The 20000-nt window shown below is 30.9% G+C and overlaps 2 protein-coding genes across 2 annotated transcripts in view; one reads left to right on the forward strand and one right to left on the reverse strand.

Moving 5' to 3' along the window:
• Nucleotides 1–19441, reverse strand: part of casp21 (caspase 21, apoptosis-related cysteine peptidase) — a 20033-nt gene extending 592 nt beyond the window's left edge. Inside the window, exons 1-7 of the mRNA XM_056446404.1 lie at nucleotides 19387–19441; nucleotides 16612–16642; nucleotides 5516–5582; nucleotides 5188–5276; nucleotides 826–960; nucleotides 568–746; nucleotides 32–155 (exon numbers count right to left, since the gene is read on the reverse strand). Coding sequence (XP_056302379.1) covers nucleotides 32–155; nucleotides 568–746; nucleotides 826–960; nucleotides 5188–5276; nucleotides 5516–5582; nucleotides 16612–16627 — 610 coding nt within the window. The 5' untranslated portion in view covers nucleotides 16628–16642; nucleotides 19387–19441. The remainder of the gene's footprint in view (nucleotides 1–31; nucleotides 156–567; nucleotides 747–825; nucleotides 961–5187; nucleotides 5277–5515; nucleotides 5583–16611; nucleotides 16643–19386) is intronic.
• Nucleotides 19442–19652: 211 nt separating this feature from the next.
• The window catches only part of crb2a (crumbs cell polarity complex component 2a), a 32734-nt gene continuing 32386 nt past the window's right edge, over nucleotides 19653–20000 (forward strand). Inside the window, 1 exon segment of the mRNA XM_056445706.1 lies at nucleotides 19653–19860. Coding sequence (XP_056301681.1) covers nucleotides 19791–19860 — 70 coding nt within the window. The 5' untranslated portion in view covers nucleotides 19653–19790.

Consider the following 20000-nt stretch of genomic DNA (forward strand, 5'->3'; position numbering starts at 1 on the left):
ACATAAATACATCAAGTTTGTTAATGCAAACCTTCCACTGTGGAATAACAGCAGAGAAAATCCATCTCAGGGACATCAGATATTCCGAAAAAGTTTTCAGACGCTTCAACACTGTCTGCTTCGACACCAGGATCATATTCCACTCCTCTACAAGCCTAAATATGGAATCAATTCAACCATAAATACTTTTAAAAAGGACAACAAAGTGTTCCTTATTTTTTCTAAAAAGTGAAGCAGTAATGCATTCATTGCCCTCTGGTGGCTGGCTGCAGAATAGCATATAATTCTCCATGTAAATGATTGGAACATGCAACTTTAAAAAATAAACATTTTAATTATACTTCAAATATGGTTTCCATCATTTGATGTAGTTCTTAGGATGTTTGGCTGGGACTTAGACAACACGGGCTTAACGTATGATTGTTACAGCACAGAATCTGGCTCCAATCTGCACAAGATGGCAGCAGCCATCCATGTGAAATTTTGGCATCACTTTTCGATAGTGGAAAGACTTAGAGACATTTATTCAGCTTTCTCTAAGTCTGAAGTAACAAAAGTGACACTTACTTGTAGGAAGAAAATTTTTGGCTTGTCCCGCAGGCTAGGGCAGAGGTTAGAGGTCAAGAGAGAGGTCAGAGTTTTGACAGGGATCCAGCGTTCATCCGATCCAAGGATTGTCCCTTCCTCTCCATGGCTCATCAGCACACATACAAAGCAGGAATTATCTGTGTGGTCCTCCTTAGACACTAAGACACAAACTCTGTTTATGAATTCAAACAGGCATAATGACACAACCAGTATTCTGAATAAGACACCGTTCTGTACCTTTTCTCAGTGCACCGATCATTTGATCAGCTGTCAGGTTGTTTTCTACCTTTACATGAAAACCCAGGGACTTGAATGTGCTTGAAAGTCTGCGTTCGTCTACTGAATTACCCTTTCTATACAAGTGTGGTGAACCTGGGAATGAAAGGAATTTAATGTTTGTGTATCCACTTAAACATTCTTTCAGTGATTCTTTTAGAACAAATGAGAAAGTTATAAATTACAAAAAATGAGTCGAATGTTTATTCAGCAATCAAATGAATCATCAGTCTGCTTCAAGACAATAATGTAGCCCTGGGCACATATCTTCAATGAGCCTGGGTTATGATTAAATGTTCATGTTTTAGTAAACATTTAATCACAGTGAACATTATTAAACCCTATATACAGCCCTACATGATTAAAAATAAATAAATTAAAAACTCAGGTCCATAGGGAATATGTGCCCATGGCTACTTTTTTGAGAACCAAGAAAAAGGTTCCATCTTGTACAGGATACATAAAACTGTTTAAAGTTTATGTTTAGCTTTGCATAGAGAAAACAATGTTGTTGTTAAAATAATTACTAAATAATAATAATAATAATAATTAGGGTTGCACGATATTGGAAAAAACTGACATGTTTTGTTAATCTGCAACATCTATTGTGATTTGAATTAGAGCTACACAATTAATCAAAAAAGATTGCAATCTCAATTCAACCCTACACACGATCTTACCTCAGCTTTTCTATGATTCAGCCAATTATATTTTCATTGTCAGGAGAGAAGGATAAAGGCATATGCATTGCTCAGCAACATGGACACCTCCAAATGGTGTTAAAAGTGTCACATACTGTATTTATAAGGTATAATTCACCCAAAAATGTCATTTCTGTCTTCATGTAATGATGTATTCGGGGCCGCGAAATCACACATGAGTTGACGCACTGTTTGTTTACTATTGAGAGGACATGTGCGTGCCCGTCAGTGGTGTATACTTCAGTGAACAGAACCTGCATAGGCTGTGAATAACAAGTAATAAAGTTGCAAAATGTTGTGCATGAAAATAAATGCTGACTGGGTCAGTATACCTACTCTTGCCTATATAATGTTGAATATAATGAGAAATGTTTCATTTTACCACTGAAAAAAATAGTCTAATAATGTTCTTAATGACAAATGACAAGCATATGTCTAAAACAGTTATTTAAATTCAGAATTATGAATAATTATATGCTGATTGACTTTACTGTGCATTAACATCCAGGACGTATTTAAAGTCATTCCAAGTCTATACAAAATTTAGCATTTTAACCAACAGTAGACCTACACATAGGCCTAACATTATTATTGTTGCTTTACCATTAGTTTGAGAAATACCAATAATAATAGCCTACGCATATTAGCCTTTATTTTACATCTACAGAATCGTGAGACAATCGTGATATTGATTTTAGGCAAAAGAAAAATTGTGATTCTCATTTTAGCCAGAATCGTGCAGCTCTAATATGAATATAATTTGTTCAGATGACTTGAATAGCTCAATTTAGAAAGACTTCATAATTTTATATTGATTGACATGATTTTGTTGGACAGATGATCTGCATAAATCCAACAGACAGCATTTTATGGTTTTCAGGAGAGTTTTATTGTATTCAGGTACAGAAATTAAATAATTAAATAGAAATAAATAACACTACACAGTCTAATCTGTTAAAACTATAAATATTATAATTTCGTATACACAAATGATTTGAATACACTTGACATCTTAGAGTCATAGGCCTTAAAAACAAAACAAAACAACCAAATGAAAAGCTTTCATTCTATTAAGACTGAACTTCAAAATGTTGTTCCTCATCAACATTAATCCAACTTAAATTTCCTAATGGACGAATGAGCTAGAACGGAACTTCACCTAAACTGACATTGCAGATCCTGCGATGTGACTATTGCGGATTTGCACATTGCACTGAATAAATATTGTCTGCAGATTTGTTGCAAACAATTTATGTGTTGAATTTAAACAAACAAACAAACTAATTTAGTAATGTTTAACAATTTGTTTGTTTAAATTCAGCCCAAATAAATTGTTTACAACCACTTCTGTTTAAAAATTGAGTAAATCCAAGGAATCATCTTTTAATAATTTATTTTAGTGAAAGATAGATGTTGAAACAATATATTGTGCAGCCCTAATACTACTACTACTAATAATAATAATAATAATAAAAATAATATAGTACTACTAATAATAATAATAATATTAATAATAATAATAATAATGAAAAACGCTGTGCATCCCAAGTAATTGGTGATCCCGCTTTGTAAAGAATCGCTATGTTACACTAAGTGAGTTAACACACAATGTGCATGGTGCCACTGTGTTCATAAAATTGCATGTTTGTATTTCACATGAAGACAATAAAGCTACAATTTAAAAACATGCACAATTGAAACCCATGTTCAAAGGTTTGCTTTTTCAGGACCCCAAAATCAACATGTATAAACTGAATTAAAAAACTTTTGGTAGCACTTTAAAATAACTCCACACTATGAATCATTTATTAGGCATTAGCATATAGTGAATTCATTATTTGTTAAGCTTTAACTGTACATTAATAAACGTTAGTCAGCAGTTTGTAACTGCAGTTACAAATTCTCTATTCTTGACATATAAACACATTTATAATGTGCTTAACGATTGTATTTTCATAATTTGAGTGATTTATATTTCATTACTAAATTAAGTATTGCATTATTTACAAACCAGTTGTATTCAAGAGTAGTAGATGGTTTTAAACATCATTCAGAATGAGTTAGTAAATTATTACTACTGAAATCAACGTTTATATCTTATTATTCAGGCATATATTAATGGTTACTATGTATGTTAATAAATGCTTTATTAACTCAACTTGCAGTTCTGTGATCTAATCTAAAGTGAGGACTATTTAAGCTATTTATATTGAATCCAATATAAATGACAATTAAAGGCTTGGTATCAAATAAACAATAATCTTTGCAATCCTATCTAAAAAAATAAATTACAGTAAAATTACTGTAAAAATTGGATAAAACAACAACAATATAATAGTGTAAAAATATATTATGATACAACATTTCAATGTTATTTAGCCAAGTTTAAACTGTACAGTAATTTTATTTTAGTTACGAGTGCAAAGATTTCTTTTTTCATTTGATGATTTCATTTGTGTATCTTAAAATAAATAGAAATGAATAAAGTCATTTATTTTCTGTTTTTCCTGTTTAGAATATAAGTGCGCCTTTAATTGTTATTTATAAGGGATTTATAAAGCATAAATAGTCCTCACTTTGGATTAGGTCACAAAACTGGATGAAGTTGAGTTTATAAAGCATTTATTAGCATACAAATTAACTATTAGCATATGCCTGAATAATAAGATTTATAAACGTTGATTTCCATAGTTTATTAATCATTTACTAATGCATTCTGAATGATCTTTAAAAATCACCAACTATACTTAAATAACTGGTTTGTAAATAATGCAATACTTAATTTAGTAATGAAAAATAAATCATTAATAAAGTATGAAAACACAATTATTAAGCACATTATAAATGTGTTTATAAGTCAAGAATACACCATTTGAAGCTGTAGTTATAAACTGCTTACTAATGTTTATTAATGTAGAGTTAATGCTTAACAGATAATGAATTCACTAAATGCTAGTGCTTAATGAATGATTTATAGTGTGTAGTTATTATGAAGTGTTTCACATACTCGCATAACTCCTTTTAATTTAATAAATTTTTTACATTATGTTTGACCAGAGTTGACCATTCATCAATGCAAAATAAGCTATAGTGAGTTTTTTTTTTTTATATGAGGAACAGAAAGGCAACAAAACAGGACTACTGCTAAAAATCACATGCATAGAATCTCAAGACTAGAAGCCGCTGTGGTATTAAACCTCAAAACAGGATAGCTGAAGTCAGCAAGAATCAAGGTTAAAGAAAATGTGTTAAAGTGCAAATTCATGCTACAGATAGTTGAATCAGGATAAAGATTACTTTTTCAGACATTTAAAGCAGCATTTAAATACTGTAAACAAATAATGCATTAAACAACTTTATCCTTGTTCAGTTAAGATACAGACTGAAAATAAATTCAGCTATCTAATTGAATAATATAATAATTATTAATTATATATAATACAATTATTCTAAGTTTTTTTAAGCCACTACCTATTACATAATTAACATCAAGTTAAAATTGCAATTTTGATGATGAATAGTATAATTATATTTGCCATTTAAAAGGGCAATTATATCTCAAACAAAAGTTTAAATATTGTAAGCAGGTCTTAGATCAAATACAGGCTGATAGAGAACTCACCAGGGAAGTGTTCATTACTGATGATTAAACATTTGCCTATGTTTTTATGCTTCTTATAGGGCTCAAACACAAAGGGCTTCGTGGCAGTACTGTAAATACAACATACACTTTAAAACACAATGTCAAAATGGAGAAATTCACTTAAACATGATTAACTATTATTGATTTGGCAGTTTAGGCAAAGTACATAAAGTACATAAAGAGTGTAAATGTAATCTTAAAAGTTGTCAAAACACAATAATACAACAACCTACGTAAAGAATGTATCAATTAAATAATAGCCATAATAGACTTTTGTGTGTGAAAGTATATAAACTCAGAGTCTTACCTGTTATCTTTAGAAGCTTGTGAACTCATTCTGAAACTTGACTCCTTACAAACCACCGTGTCGTGTACTAAAAAGACAGCAATACTGAATGAAGACACGTTGTACAATCTCACTTCTCAATCTAAATTCCCCTTGTCTTTCGCTTTCATTTTACTGTGCAGGATTTCAAAGTCCACTCAAGTGACGTAACCCGCGGTTGGGATCACCTGCACTGGGATTCGTGAGGTTTTCACATTCTGTTATTACAAAACCAGGGGAAATTCTACATATGCTCCCACAACATATGCAATGACTCTATTTATACGTCTGTTTCATCGCATTACAGTCATTAGTCAATTCAACTTTCGAATGACAACTTAGAAGACGAAGAGGTAAAACCAGACCTCAATGACGTTTTACACTCCTCCCCTTTCTCCTTATAAGGCCTTGTGAGGAAACCAAAGTTCGCGGGGTTTGTTAGGGAGCAGAAGAGAAAAAGTATTTCTGTGAGTAATGCTTGTAAAATATAGACCTGTACCTAAGAAAGATAATTTAATGTCTTCAGACGTCTTGTGATATAGAGAATGAAGCATATGGCCTAGGTAAAAAGATTTTTCTGGTAAAGCAACATGCAAATGTCAACCTTGCCATGCCAAATTTTCACCAAAATGGCGCCCTTTCTAGGTGTGTGTGTGTTTGTGTGTGTATAGGCTTGTATATTACAGTACTGTAAAAGTTCTCAAAATGTCAATGCTTTCAGACAATTATATTTAATTACCCAAAATCCCACAAGTGGCAATTACATCTGTCACATCCGTAACGAAGCTTTTCCCTCATAAATGCAAAAATATAAAATAAATATTTTTTGCTTTATAGAGTATTAGCCTTTTGATTAGCATTGTTTCAATTGGTTGTGCAGTTTAGTTCATAGAAATTCTACAATGTTGTATACCGTAAACTCGCTAACTTTTTTGGTCACATCCATAATTCATGTTTATTTTCCTAATTTAAATTATAATAAATCTTTACAGATTAATAGTTTTCTGATCCCGTAACACTGTGGTTAGTTTTAATATAATGTTATTATATACAAATGTGAATTTATGTTTTGAGATTTTACAGCAAATATCACATCCATAACACTGGAATTGCTCGCGAGCTACATTTTGAGTCTTGGCAGGCCTACTATTTTCTTACTAATTATATTATACTGTACACTCATATTTTTTCAATGCAGAGAAGTGAACTGTTTATTTGAAAATGTGTCAGACTTAAGTATTAGCAGCTAGAAGGAAATAACCTACACTGTATATAAAAATAAATAAAATATAAGGAATGCAGCCTAATTTATATTGTTATAAAAAAAACAAAGTGTAAAAGGTAAAACTGCGTTACAAACAAGTGTCTATAAATAAGACACATGGATATTGAAAGTTATTAGACTGAATGTTTAAATAAAACACTAATGTAATATACTGTTATATTCTCGACACATCAGCTGCTTCTTATTTATTATAGTTTACCAGTGTTGATGCTAGTTATTTAAACTATATAATCTATATAACATTTTTCACTCTAAAAAAATATCAAATCAACTTATTTAAAGCACAGCAAACACATTTTTTAAAGAATGTAAAGAATTTAAATTTGAAATCTTTTAAAGACCTTCGTATTTTTATAATATCACATTTTGTTTGCAAATCAGCATTACAACCACAATTAAGGGACAACCTCTTAACTAACTATTGACATTATGGCGTATAACTCTGCTATTCTGGTTCATTCAGAATTGACAATTTCTTAATCATATATCCACTCTAAAGCTATAATAAAAGGCTTTATAAATTAAGCAAAGTTAACTTGATATTTTGAATTATAATAACAATAGTGTGAGAACGGTGATAATAAGCTGAATGGCTCCCTCTACTGGGATATTACAGTAACTTTATTTCAAAAGGCCAATGGGAGTAGAGAAAGCGCAGAAATGTAACAAATTTTTATGCATTATATATGACATTGACAGTATATCATTATATATCATTGATCGTATAATGAGGTTTATGTATCTAATTATTGCAACATTTACGACAAGATATATTTGTAATAATCCAGAAATCACATAAATGTAAATATCTTGAAGTCATGTACTTTTGCAATTAATTCAAAATACAACTATCAGACCATGTAGCCTAAGAAAAAAACCCCCATTATTTTTCATTATTTTCAATGTAGTGTAGTAATGTAGATGTTTTGTAGATACAAAGCATCTGCACTACATTAAAATTATAAATATATTTATACCTGAACGATATGAAGAGTTTCACATCATTACATTGTGACAGCATGATGAAGTGCTTATGGTGTGTGTGCTGTCAAAAAGATTTGCGACTCATAATCCAATCACACTCATTCTTGTGTACTAAGCCGTGCTGTTAGAAGCGTGGTGTGCATGTGTCACTTTAATGCAGACAGCTGCAGATTACTCTTTATCAGGGTACTTAGGGTTACGTCTCAGGGGTCTTGCTTACAGCATTGAGTATGAGGATGGGACCGTTTTAAACTGGCCATATGGGCTGGTTTTGCAGGTTGTTTAAGGGGTGCTGATTAGTTTTTTGCTGGTGAATGTAGGTCTGAATGTCATTGTCATTTCAGTGCATCTTAATCTTATTACAGTTCCATATGGGGATGCATGTCCTGGAGATGAGCTCAGGAGTAACCCAAATGAAACAATCAAATGGATCTCATTAGGTAGGTTGAAACACCATCATATTGAAATCCACTGCCTAGTAATTAAAATTTGTATTTATAGCATTTTTAATTGTCATACATACAAACAAACTTACATATGTATGTACTATATATATATATATATATATATATATATATATATATATATATATATATATATATATATATATATATATATATATATATAGATGTATATACATATACATATAGACACACACACAGTTTAAGTCGGAATTATAAGCCCCCTCTTTGAATTTTTTTTCTTTTTTAAAATATTTCCCAAATTATGTTTATCAAAACAAGGAAATTTTCACAGTATGTCTGATAATATTTGTTCTTCTGGAGAAAGTCTTAATTGTTTTATTTCAGGTAGAATAAAAGCCATTCAAAAACCATTTTTAGGTAAATATTATTAGCCCCTTTATACATTTTTTTCCAATAGTCTACAGAACAAACCATCGTTATACAATAACTTGCCCAATTACCCTAACCTTCCTAGTTAACCTAATTAACCTAGTTAAGCCTTTAAATGTCACTTTAAGCTGTATAGAAGTGTCTTGAAAAACATCTAGTAAAATATTTTTTACTGTCACCATGGCAATGATAAAATAAATCTTTTAGAAGTTATTAGAAATTGATTATTAAAACTATATTGTTTAATAATGTGTTGACAAAAATCTTCTCTCCATTAAACACAAATTGGGGGAAAAAAATAAACAGGGGGGCTAATAATTCAGGGGGGCTAATGGAGAGTGTCTAAACATAATAGTTTCAATAACTCATTTGTAATCACTGATTTATTTCATCTTTGCCATGATGGTGACGTTAAATATTTTAACTAGATATTTTTCAAGATGCTAGTATTCAGCTTAAAGTGCAAGGCAAGTAGGGCAATTAGGCAAGTCATTGTAAAACAATGGTTTGTTCTGCAGCTAATTGAAAAAAATTGTTTAAGGAGGCTAATAATATTGACCTTAAAATTGTTTTAATAAAAAAAATGCTTTTATTCTGGCCAAAATATTAAGTAAACATCATGTTCCATGAAGATCTCTTGTAAATGTTTTACGGTAAATATGTCAAAACTTATGTTTCTGATTAGTAATATGCATTGCTAAGTACCTAATTTAAAATTAGGAAGATTTTCTCAATATTTAGATTCTTTTGCACCCTCAGAATACAGATTTTCTAAACGCTAATTTATTCGCCTTTTAAATGATGTATAAATCTCAATTGAAACAAATGACCCTGATTACAGGTTTTGTGAACATTCTGAAAAATATACAATCTAAAAAAAGCTGGGTTTGTCATTAAAAAATAAAAATAAAATTAGATTTAATTGAAAAAAAAAACATAAAAAGTTCCACATTTGACCTAATGTTGGATTATGACAACCCAGAATATTTTTGTGTACAAAACATTAAGCATCCAAATAAGAAATGTGCAATGTTTCTCAAAAGTGTCCGAGTTTGTCTTGTATATAAAAGCTGAGCACATTTTATACTGTCAGACTGTGACAATGCATGATGCATCAAGTTACAATCCTGTTTTCTCAAACCTGCCTAATATGAAGATCCAATTTGTTGAGCCCCTTAAATCCAGTTCAAGCCCACTTCCAGTATAGCTGCTAACCAATCAGATACTTGGACCCTTGACCACTTTATCCACTTAAATCAGCACGCGTCAGGCTTACATCATCCACCAGTTTGCACTTTGCATTTGTTGAACTGAAGATGATGTTAGGTTGCAGTTTCAACCAATAATTTGATTATTAAAATTCTAACAATATTAAATATTATTTTCCAAAATGGGTTAAATGTTTTATTATTATTACTTTATTTAAATTATTTTTTTTTCACAAAACTGTTGGGTTTGTCCTTATTTGACACAGCATTGGGTTGAATCAAAGCAGCATTTTTTAGGAGCTGTTCATTAAAACATTCTATATAAAAACCAATTGGTTATTAAATAGTAGGGCTGGGCTGATAAATGATATGATATCGAATTGCCATAAAATTTATGTCAATAACAATGACAAGCTTTTTACTCTATATTGATCTCAATCACACAGTAGAAAAATGCAACAATGGAAATCTAGAAGTGTGTTTATATCAGAGATGCACCGAATTTTTGGCCACCATAAACGATCGGACACCAAAAATAGCTTATGAAGTTTAATGGACCCTCTCATTTTTTGTGGCTTCAGTCATTGTTAGCATACTCTTTTAATTCTGGAAGCATTAATAACTGATATCGAAATATATATATCATTATTGTTCAATGAAAAAAGAATTAATTGAGATGACATTTTTGCCATATCGCTCAGCCCTATTGAATAGACTTATAAATATCACAATTTCCAGATTTAATGCACATAAACTTACAAAAACAAACTAACAAAGGAAAAAAAAACAGTATATGGACACATAAAATACAACAGAAACCAATGTGTAGATATGTGGTTTATCTGCAACTCCTAATTGTGTTAATTCATTTGTTCAGTTGACACACCAGTCAGGCTTTAAATCTGAAAGTCATGCTGCTGTTTAAAGAACAGAACACTGAAGATAAAGACACAAGTATCTCGCTAGTATCTCGCAAGCCTATCATTGAGAAAATAGAGAGGTCTAGTTACAAGAAGAGCCGCACACACATTTACAGGTCAAAGAAAACCTCCAAAGCACATCTCAGACTCTGTATATTGAGTAAAAGTGAATGTTTTGTCATTATTTCTTCACCCTCATCTCATCTCAGACTATTATGGTTAACAAAAAACATTGGTAACACTTTATTTTGATGGTCCAGTTGAGTATTAGTAGACTTTCTGCTTAATATCTGTTGATACTGCTTCAACAGACATTTAACTTTCCAAGTACAAGTCAACTTACAGTAACCCCAACCTAACAGTCTACTTATAACCTAATGAGAAATAGTTGGCATGTAGATGCAAATGTAACTTAAATTCAACAAACGGACAATCAAAATAAAGTGTGACGTCTTAATCATAAAATTGTGTATTTAATTACAAGTTTTCTAAAAACATGGCACTTTTTAAAGTATTATTGAAGTGCACTAAGCAGTCAAGATTTCAAATTAAAAATGCATTCACCTTTTACTTGTTTCAAACCTTTGCGCGTTTCTTTCTTCTGTTAATTAAAAAAAGCTATTTTAAAACATTTGGAAACCTGTAACCATTGACCTCCATAGTATTTTTTTCCTACTACAGAAGTCAATGGTTACAGGTTTCCAACATTCTTCAACTACAACAGGGAAAAGAAGTATTGAACAAGTCACCAGGTGTTAGTAACAACCAAAGAAATTCATATATGCAAAGAAAACAAATCTAAGTTATGCGTAATAAAATGAAATGACGCAGGGAATAAGTATGAAACACGTGAAGAAAGGGAGGTGTAGAAAGGCAGTGAAAGACCAGACAGCAGCTGAAATCTCTCATTATTTCTTCAGCAACCCTCTGCCCTTCATCATTGTAAATGAATATTAGCTGCTTCAGTCCAACATCTACATTAGCGGGATGATGAAGATGAAACCAGGGTGGACATTTCAGCAAGACAATGATCCAAAACACAGCCAAGGAAACTCTCAAATGCTTTCAGAGAAAGAAAATCAAGCTGTAGAATGGCCCAGCCAATCACCTGACTTGAATTCAATAGAAAATACAAATTAAAGATCAGATTTGACAGATGATACCCACAGAACCATCAAGATTTTAACACTCTGTTGAAGTCTGTGAAAAAAACAACTTGCACTGCATGTTACTTCATTCTCCATATGAGAAGCGTCTATAAGTATTAAACATGTTTCAGTAGTTCAGTACTTTCTCCTTATGTAATTTTATTCTTATTACACATAACTCATTTTTCAGATTGTTTTTGTTTTGACGTTTATATTCTTTGGGTTTTTATCAAAATCTGGTTTAATTGCATGTCAACACCTTCTCTAGAAATATTATTCCCAGAAATAAACATGACGATTTCAATACTTGCTTTCCCCACTGTATATTCTTTTGTGATCAACAGAACAAAGAAATGTATAAAGGTTTGAAACCACTTGAGCGAAAGTAAATAGTGATTGCATTTTAATTTTGAGGTGAACTATCCCTTTAAACCAGGAGTGCCCAAACTTTTTCAAATGAAGGGCCAAAAAAAAAAAAAAAAAATTATATATATATATATAACTGAGAGCTGTGGACCGAAGGTAAATATACCAAACTATATTACATTAAAGTTGCTATAGCTAATATATTTCATAAAATTTAATAATTAACAAAAAAAAAAACATTACTTTAAATCGTATAAACTAATGCAGTATAATTTTTTTATAATAACTTACTTTTAAAAAATGCACAAAAGCATACACATCTATCCAAATGGGTGCTCAGCCAAACAGCAAAACATACAAAAATACATTCAAAAAGGCGGCAACACCAAAGCTCCAAAAACGTATTAACTTAAAAAGGCTAGGACAAAGCGTATAGCGTTTCAAGCACACCGGCTCTTCATCAGACAGTATTCATCGCAGCATTTTGCTCTTTTTTTTTTTTAACCTTTTTAATTTAATAAATTGGTAATTTTCGAGTTTTGGTGTTGCCGCCTTTTTGATTATATTATTATAACTTATTACAATAAAAATACAATCACATTTTTATAGCACAGTGGAGTTCAATGTTGAATACACTAGTCAAGCAGAGTCAGCTTTTGTCTCCATTTGCTCACTGATGTTTCTGCATTGCGCTCTATCCATCCGGTGACGGTATGTGCATTTAAAAAAATCTAATTCATTTACTTGAAACCTTTAATATCCATTTACTTTTGGGGCTTAGCAATAAAACAAACTAACAAAAAGTCTCTAAACGATGCCCATCATTCTCCCTCTCTTATCAGATGGGATGGTGGGCCAAATCAAAGGTTACCATGGGCCAACTTTGGCCCGCAGGCCCTAGTTTGGGCATCTCTTCTTTAAACGGTCTTTAAAAAAAACTTTAGTTAATTTTGAGGTCCAATATAACTGAATATACAGTTTATATATTATAATTCTGAATTTATAATGCGATTGCGAGTTTATATATTACAATTCTAAAGAGAGAAGTCGAGATGTAAACTTAATATAACAAGAAATAAAAGTCATAATTGTGTGATATAAAGTCTCTGTTAGCTTCAGTGACTGAAACAAGCTGTTAAGAGGTTCAGCATGAGGCTAAATATGTTTGCATTGACAGCGTTTAACTTCATGGATTTGTCTGGACAATCCTCTTGTAGATGATGTTCTTAGCTTACGAGGCTGCATTTAAGCTTTGTAATAGATGTGAATGAGTGTGAGAAATCTCTGTCCGTATATCTCAAGGCCAGCAGTGACACACACACCATGTCACAACCTCGAAAACAAGCCGTCAGCGTCCGGTGAAATGTGCACACGCGTTTACAGATTATTCCTGGCTCAGAGAACAAAACAGTGTGAAAATTTCCTCTAGTAAACAGAACGTGCGATGAATCACAGATAGCTGACTGTCTGTGCATGGGGACAGATAGTGTTTTTGATAAAACTTTCTTGTCCTAGTTTGGGTGAATATTAGGTTTGGATGTACTTGTACATACACACATTTGATCTTTCATATTATATTACATGAAAAATAAGGTGACTTTAGTCTTTCATTGCATATTAAAATGGGGATCATGGACCATAATTTTGGAAATTGAAATTTAAACATTCTGAAAGCTGAATAAATAATCTTTCTATTAATGTATGATTTGTTAGTTAGGATAATACTAGTACAATATTTTTGAATAACATTTGGTCTAGATACAGATTTCGAAAATCTGATAGTACAGATTAACATTGATTTTAAACTTGTCTAAATGAAGTTCTTAGCAATGTTTTGACATATCTACAGTTTTACAAAGTATCTTCATGAAACAGGATCTTAATTTAATAATCTAATGATTTTTAACATTAAAAAATATATATATATGTAATTTGGACCCATATGATGTATTTTGGCCACATTTATGTGCAATTTCCCCAAATTTACAGATTATTCCTGGCTCAGAGAACAAAACAGTGTGAAAATTTCCTGTAGTAAACAGATCGTTCAATCAATCACAAATATATGTCTGTTCGGACAGAGAAGTGTTTTTAATAAATCTTATTTGTCCTATATTGGATGAATATCAGGTTTAAATGTACTTACATTTTATCTTTCATATCATATTACCTTAAAAATAAGGTGACTTTAGTCTTTTATTGTAGATTAAAATTGTCATCATGGACCATATTTTTGGAAATTGAAATTTAAACATTCTGAATGCTGAATAAATAATCTTTCTATTAATGTATGATTTGTTAGGACAATACTAGTACAATATTTTTGGATAACATTTGGTTGAGATATAGATTTTGAAAATCTGATGGTACAAAAAAAAAGATACTGGGAAAATCTCCTTTAAAGTTGTCTAAATGAAAATCTTAGCAATGTTTTGACATATCAACAGTTTTACAAAGTATCTTCATGAAACAGGATCTTAATTTAATAATCTAATGATTTTTAACATTAAAAAATATATATGTAATTTGGTCCCATATGATGTATTTTGGCTATTTCCCCAAATTTACAGATTATTCCTGGTTTAGAGAACAAAACAGTGTGAAAATTTCCTCTAGTAAACAGATCGTGTGATAATTCACAAATAACTGACTGTCTGTTCGGACAGACAAGTGTTTTTAATAAATCTTATTTGTCCTATATTGGATGAATATCAGGTTTGGATGTACTTACATTTTATCTTTCATATCATATTACCTTAAAAATAAGGTGACTTTAGTCTTTTATTGTATATTAAAATTGTCATCATGGACCATATTTTTGGAAACAGAAATTTAAACATTCTGAAAGCTGAATAAATAATCTTTCTATTAATGTATGATTTGTTAGGACAATACTAGTACAATATTTTTGGATAACATTTTCGTCAAGTAAACAAATCAACAAATTAAAAAAGAATCAGAAAAAAACATTAATAATATGTGAAGAAGGGTCGGTAGAATCAAAAATGTGTTCTGTTGAATACAAAAGAAGATAAATTGATTTCCATTATATTTTATTTTCTAAGGACTCTTCCAAATATATTTTACGTTCAACAGCAACACTGTAAAAATTGCTTTTCTTTTCCAAATATCTAATTCTTAAATCAAGCATTTTCTAGACAAGCAAAAAATGTCTTGTTTTAAGAAATAATATGTCAAATTTAAGTGAGTTTTTCCCTAAAACAAGCAAAATAATCTGCCAATGGAGTAAGCAAAATAATATGTCAAAAGAAAAAATAACCCCATTGGCGGATTATTTAGCTTGTTTTAAGAAAAAACTCTTGATTTTGACACATTATTTCTTAAAACAAGACAATTTTATTGCTTGTCTAAAAAGTTCTTCATGATTTCAGAATTTGTAGATATTTGGACCAGAAACGAGACAAAAACTCTAAGTAAGAAAAGAGTTTTTTGCAAGAAACTCAAAGTCTTAGAGTCACTTGAGGGTGAGTAAATGTTGAGTAAATTGATTTCCCCCCCAAACGAATACTTTAATGTAAGAAGATTAGTGGAGTGTGTTTCAGAACATTAACAAATTTCTCACAGTGCATACAAATACCATCTTACATCACAGCGACTGGCAGTTCACCAGCAAAATGAACCCAAAACAACACCACACTAATCGTCCTGCTTTCTGCTTGTGTATGCTTTATTCAACTGAAAACAGACTATTTTTAGAATATGCACTATGATTCAGAGGTTAGTGTTTAATCAACAGGTTGCAGCATAGTTCACAAAAACAAGTACTGTAGTTGTTGGTTTAGTACTATAAAGAAACGCAGCTTTTAATGACTAATGCAAATGGACTGTGTGATTGCTGAGCTCAGCAGGAGAAAAGATCTCAGCAGCTCATTATACACACTGGTGGAAAACAGCAGCAGGGAATCACTTACGAAAGGTTTTTGGATTGTCTCGATTTGTGAAAGAAAATCTCCAGCTGGGCTCAGTGTTTTCTCACAAAACAAATCCAAATTTCCAACTTCGCATTAGCGTGATTAGTGTAGTATGTTTTTCTAACACACAGCCTCATATGACCGGGCTAAAAGGGTTTTTGGTAATTAAATAAAAAAGCAGAGATGAAATAAAGTAAATATATTAGGTGAAATAAATGTATAACCTTAGTATTGCAGTTATTAGAATTGAAACTGAAATAGATTCAAAAGTAAATTAATAGAGCAAAATTAGTAAAACTATAACCAAAATGATGAAAATGTGCTATTAAAGCTTCATAAAATAATAATCATATAAATATATAATGCACATTTTGAACTTACCTGTACCTGTGAGCATTCATTGTCTGCCCACCTGCAAAAGCATAGAAAAAATGTGGTTATTTAGGAACTATAAATCATGATAATAAAGTAATGCAAAAGTGACATTAAAACTGCATATAAAGTACAATGTGAACAATAACACACACACAGAAAAATTTTAATGATTATACATTACACATGTAAGGAAAATGTGCCAACAAGCATTACATGTGATTTAAAAGCATACATTTTATTAATAAAATAAAATAAACACTAAAATAATTATAAATGTCATTAAGAGTAAAAAACCCTACAGAAGTTTAATTCCTGAGTACTCATTGTCTCCTGCTTAGCTGTAAAAGTATATTAAAAATGTGGGTATTGAACAATATTTAATCATGATAATAAAGTAATGCAAAAAGTGACCTTAAAACTGCATATAAAGAAGAATGTGAATTATAAAAACAATAACACACACATAAAGAAAAATTAAAATGATTATACTTTACACACGTATGGAAAATGTGACAAAAAGCATAATCAAAAAGCATACATTTCATTAATAAAATAAAGCAAACATTAAAATAATTATACATTTTATTAAGAGTAAAAAACCGTACAGAAGTATAAAAGTATGTTTTTATTTAAACATTCTTAATAATTATAAAAATAATCTATAAAGAATATGAATCAATAATAACATATTTACATTTGAAGTCAGAATTATTAACCCCCCTGAATTATTAGCCCCCTGAATGATTAGCCACCCGTTTGTTTTTTCCCCAATTTCTGTTTAAGTGAGAGAAGATTTTTTTCAACACATTTCTAAACATAATAGTTTTAATAACTCATCTCTAATATCTGATTTATTTTATCTTTGCCATGATGACAGTAATTAATATTTGACTAGATATTTTTCAAGAGACTTCATACAGCTTAAAGTGACATTTAAAGGCTTAACTACAGTAGGTTAATTAGGTTAACTAGGCAGGATATGGTGATTAGGCAAGTTATTGTATAACGATGGTTTGTTCTGTAGACAAACGAAAACAAATGTAGCTTAAAGGGGCTAATAATTTTGACCTTAAAATGTTTTTTTTTATTTATTTTTTTATTAAAAACTGCTTTTATTCTAGCCGAAAGGAAACAAATAAGACTTTCTACAGAAGAAAAATATGATCAGACATACTGTGAAAATTTCCTTGCTCTGTTAAACATTATTTAGGAAATATTTAAAAAAGAAAAAAAAATTCAAAGGGGTTTAATAACAATTGTGATTTCAACTGTATAATGCACATTTTGAACTTACCTGATTTTCTCATTTTCTCCTGCTTACCTGCAAAAGCATAGAAAAAAATGTGGTTATTAAGGATTTATTAATCATTATAATAAAGTAATGCGAAAGCGACATTAAAACTACATATAAAGTAGAAAGTGAAATATAAAAACAATAACACACACACAAGGAAAAATTAAAATGATTATACTTTACACACATATAAAAAAAATGTGACAAAAAGCATAATCAAAAAGTGTACTTTTTTAATAAAAAAAACACTAAAATAATTATACATTTCATTAAGAGTAAAAAACCCTACAGAAGTATAAAATAAATATATTTATCTTAATGATTTCTTTCTTAATGATTAAATATATATATATATAAAAGAACACACACACGCACACGAGAGAGAGAGAGAGAGTTGAATTCAGAAAAGCAGAGAAGCAAAAGCAACCTTGAAACTACATATAAAGTAGAATGAGATGTATAAAAACAATAGCACACACATAAAGAAAAATTTAAATGATTATACTGTACACACGTATGGAAAATGTGACAAAAAGCATCAATTAAAAAAAGCATAAAAACCCTACAGAAGTAGAAATACTATTATTATTATTATTATTATTATTATTATTATTATTATTATTATTATTATTATTATATAAGGTACATTTTGAACTTACCTGAGCATTCTCCTGCTTGGCTGCAAAAGCATAGAAAAAAATGTGGCTATTGAGGAATATTTAATTATGATAATAAAGTAAAGCAAAAGTGACATTAAAACTATATAGAAATTAATAGTTTAATGTGAAATATAAAAGCAATAACACACACACTTAAAGAAAACAGTAACAGTTTTGATTAAAATTATTATGCTTTACACATGTATAGAAGGGCAATGCAATGGCGCAGTAAGAGCTCGCCTCCCTGCATTTGTGTGGGTTTCCTCTGGGTGCTCTGGTTTCCCCCACAGTCCAAAGACATGCCGTAGGTGAATTGGGTAGGCTAAACTGTCCATAGTGTATGAGTGTAAGTGAGTGTGTATGGATGTTTCCCAGAGATGGGTTGCAGCTGGATGGGCATCCGCTGCGTAAAACATGTGCTGGATAAGTTGGCGGTTCATTCCACTGTGGCGACCCCGAATTAATAAAGGGACTAAGCCGAAAAGAAAATGAATGAATGAATGAATGAATGACATGTATAGAAAATGTGACAAAAAGCATAAATTAAAAAGCATACATTCATAAAATAAATTAGTAAAACTAGAAAATAGAAAATAAACACTAAAATAATTATAAATTTCATTAAGATAAAAAAACCCTCACAGAAGTATAAGAAATCAAAAACATTCTAAATATTATAACAATTATATATAATATGATTAGCCTAATGAAACTGTAATAGAACTGAAATGATAATTAAAGCATTATGTACAAGTCTTATTTTATCTTGTGTTTTTACTAAGCTGTCATTGTTATTAAAACATTTGTAGCTTTATGGATAACTTTTACCCTTGAAGAAATCCCTGGATGTCCGCAGTGGGATATTTTGTCTGATCTTTTGTAATAAACACTCACACTACAAGTCCTGGTGCTGAAGTCCACTTCTGGTTTTCCGGCTCCTCCCTCTCAGGGTGATTAGTGTGGTAAACCCCAGCCTGATTGGCTGCCAGAGTTAGTCTCATTACTGCATGTACAATGAGCTGCTGAACACTCTGATGCTGGACAGAGGAACCTCATCTGATCCACACACACACACACACACACACCCTCGCGCTTGCTGGAATTACAGGATCAAGCAGGAATTCGGACATCTGATGGTTTCATTTGATGTCTGATCCACTATGAAGGACTCAGAGAGACGTTAAAGCTTAAAGGAAGTCGAGTTGGGAATATTTAGTTTGTTTTACGTCACCATGGAGATCAGGAAAGTGCATCTGAAGGGTCCCGGGACGGTTTTACTGACCATGATGATGTTCAAATGGGGTGAGTTTATTCTCTCTTTCTCAATGCCTACAGAAATGACAAAGGAGATGAGATGAATTATATTCTACAATTATATTAAATCATAGAGTAAATCATAGAGCCTGAAGGTAAACTTTACCATGTGGTTATCCTAAACAATG

Source organism: Danio aesculapii, chromosome 21, assembly GCF_903798145.1.
Source record: "Danio aesculapii chromosome 21, fDanAes4.1, whole genome shotgun sequence".
NCBI lineage: Eukaryota > Metazoa > Chordata > Actinopteri > Cypriniformes > Danionidae > Danio > Danio aesculapii.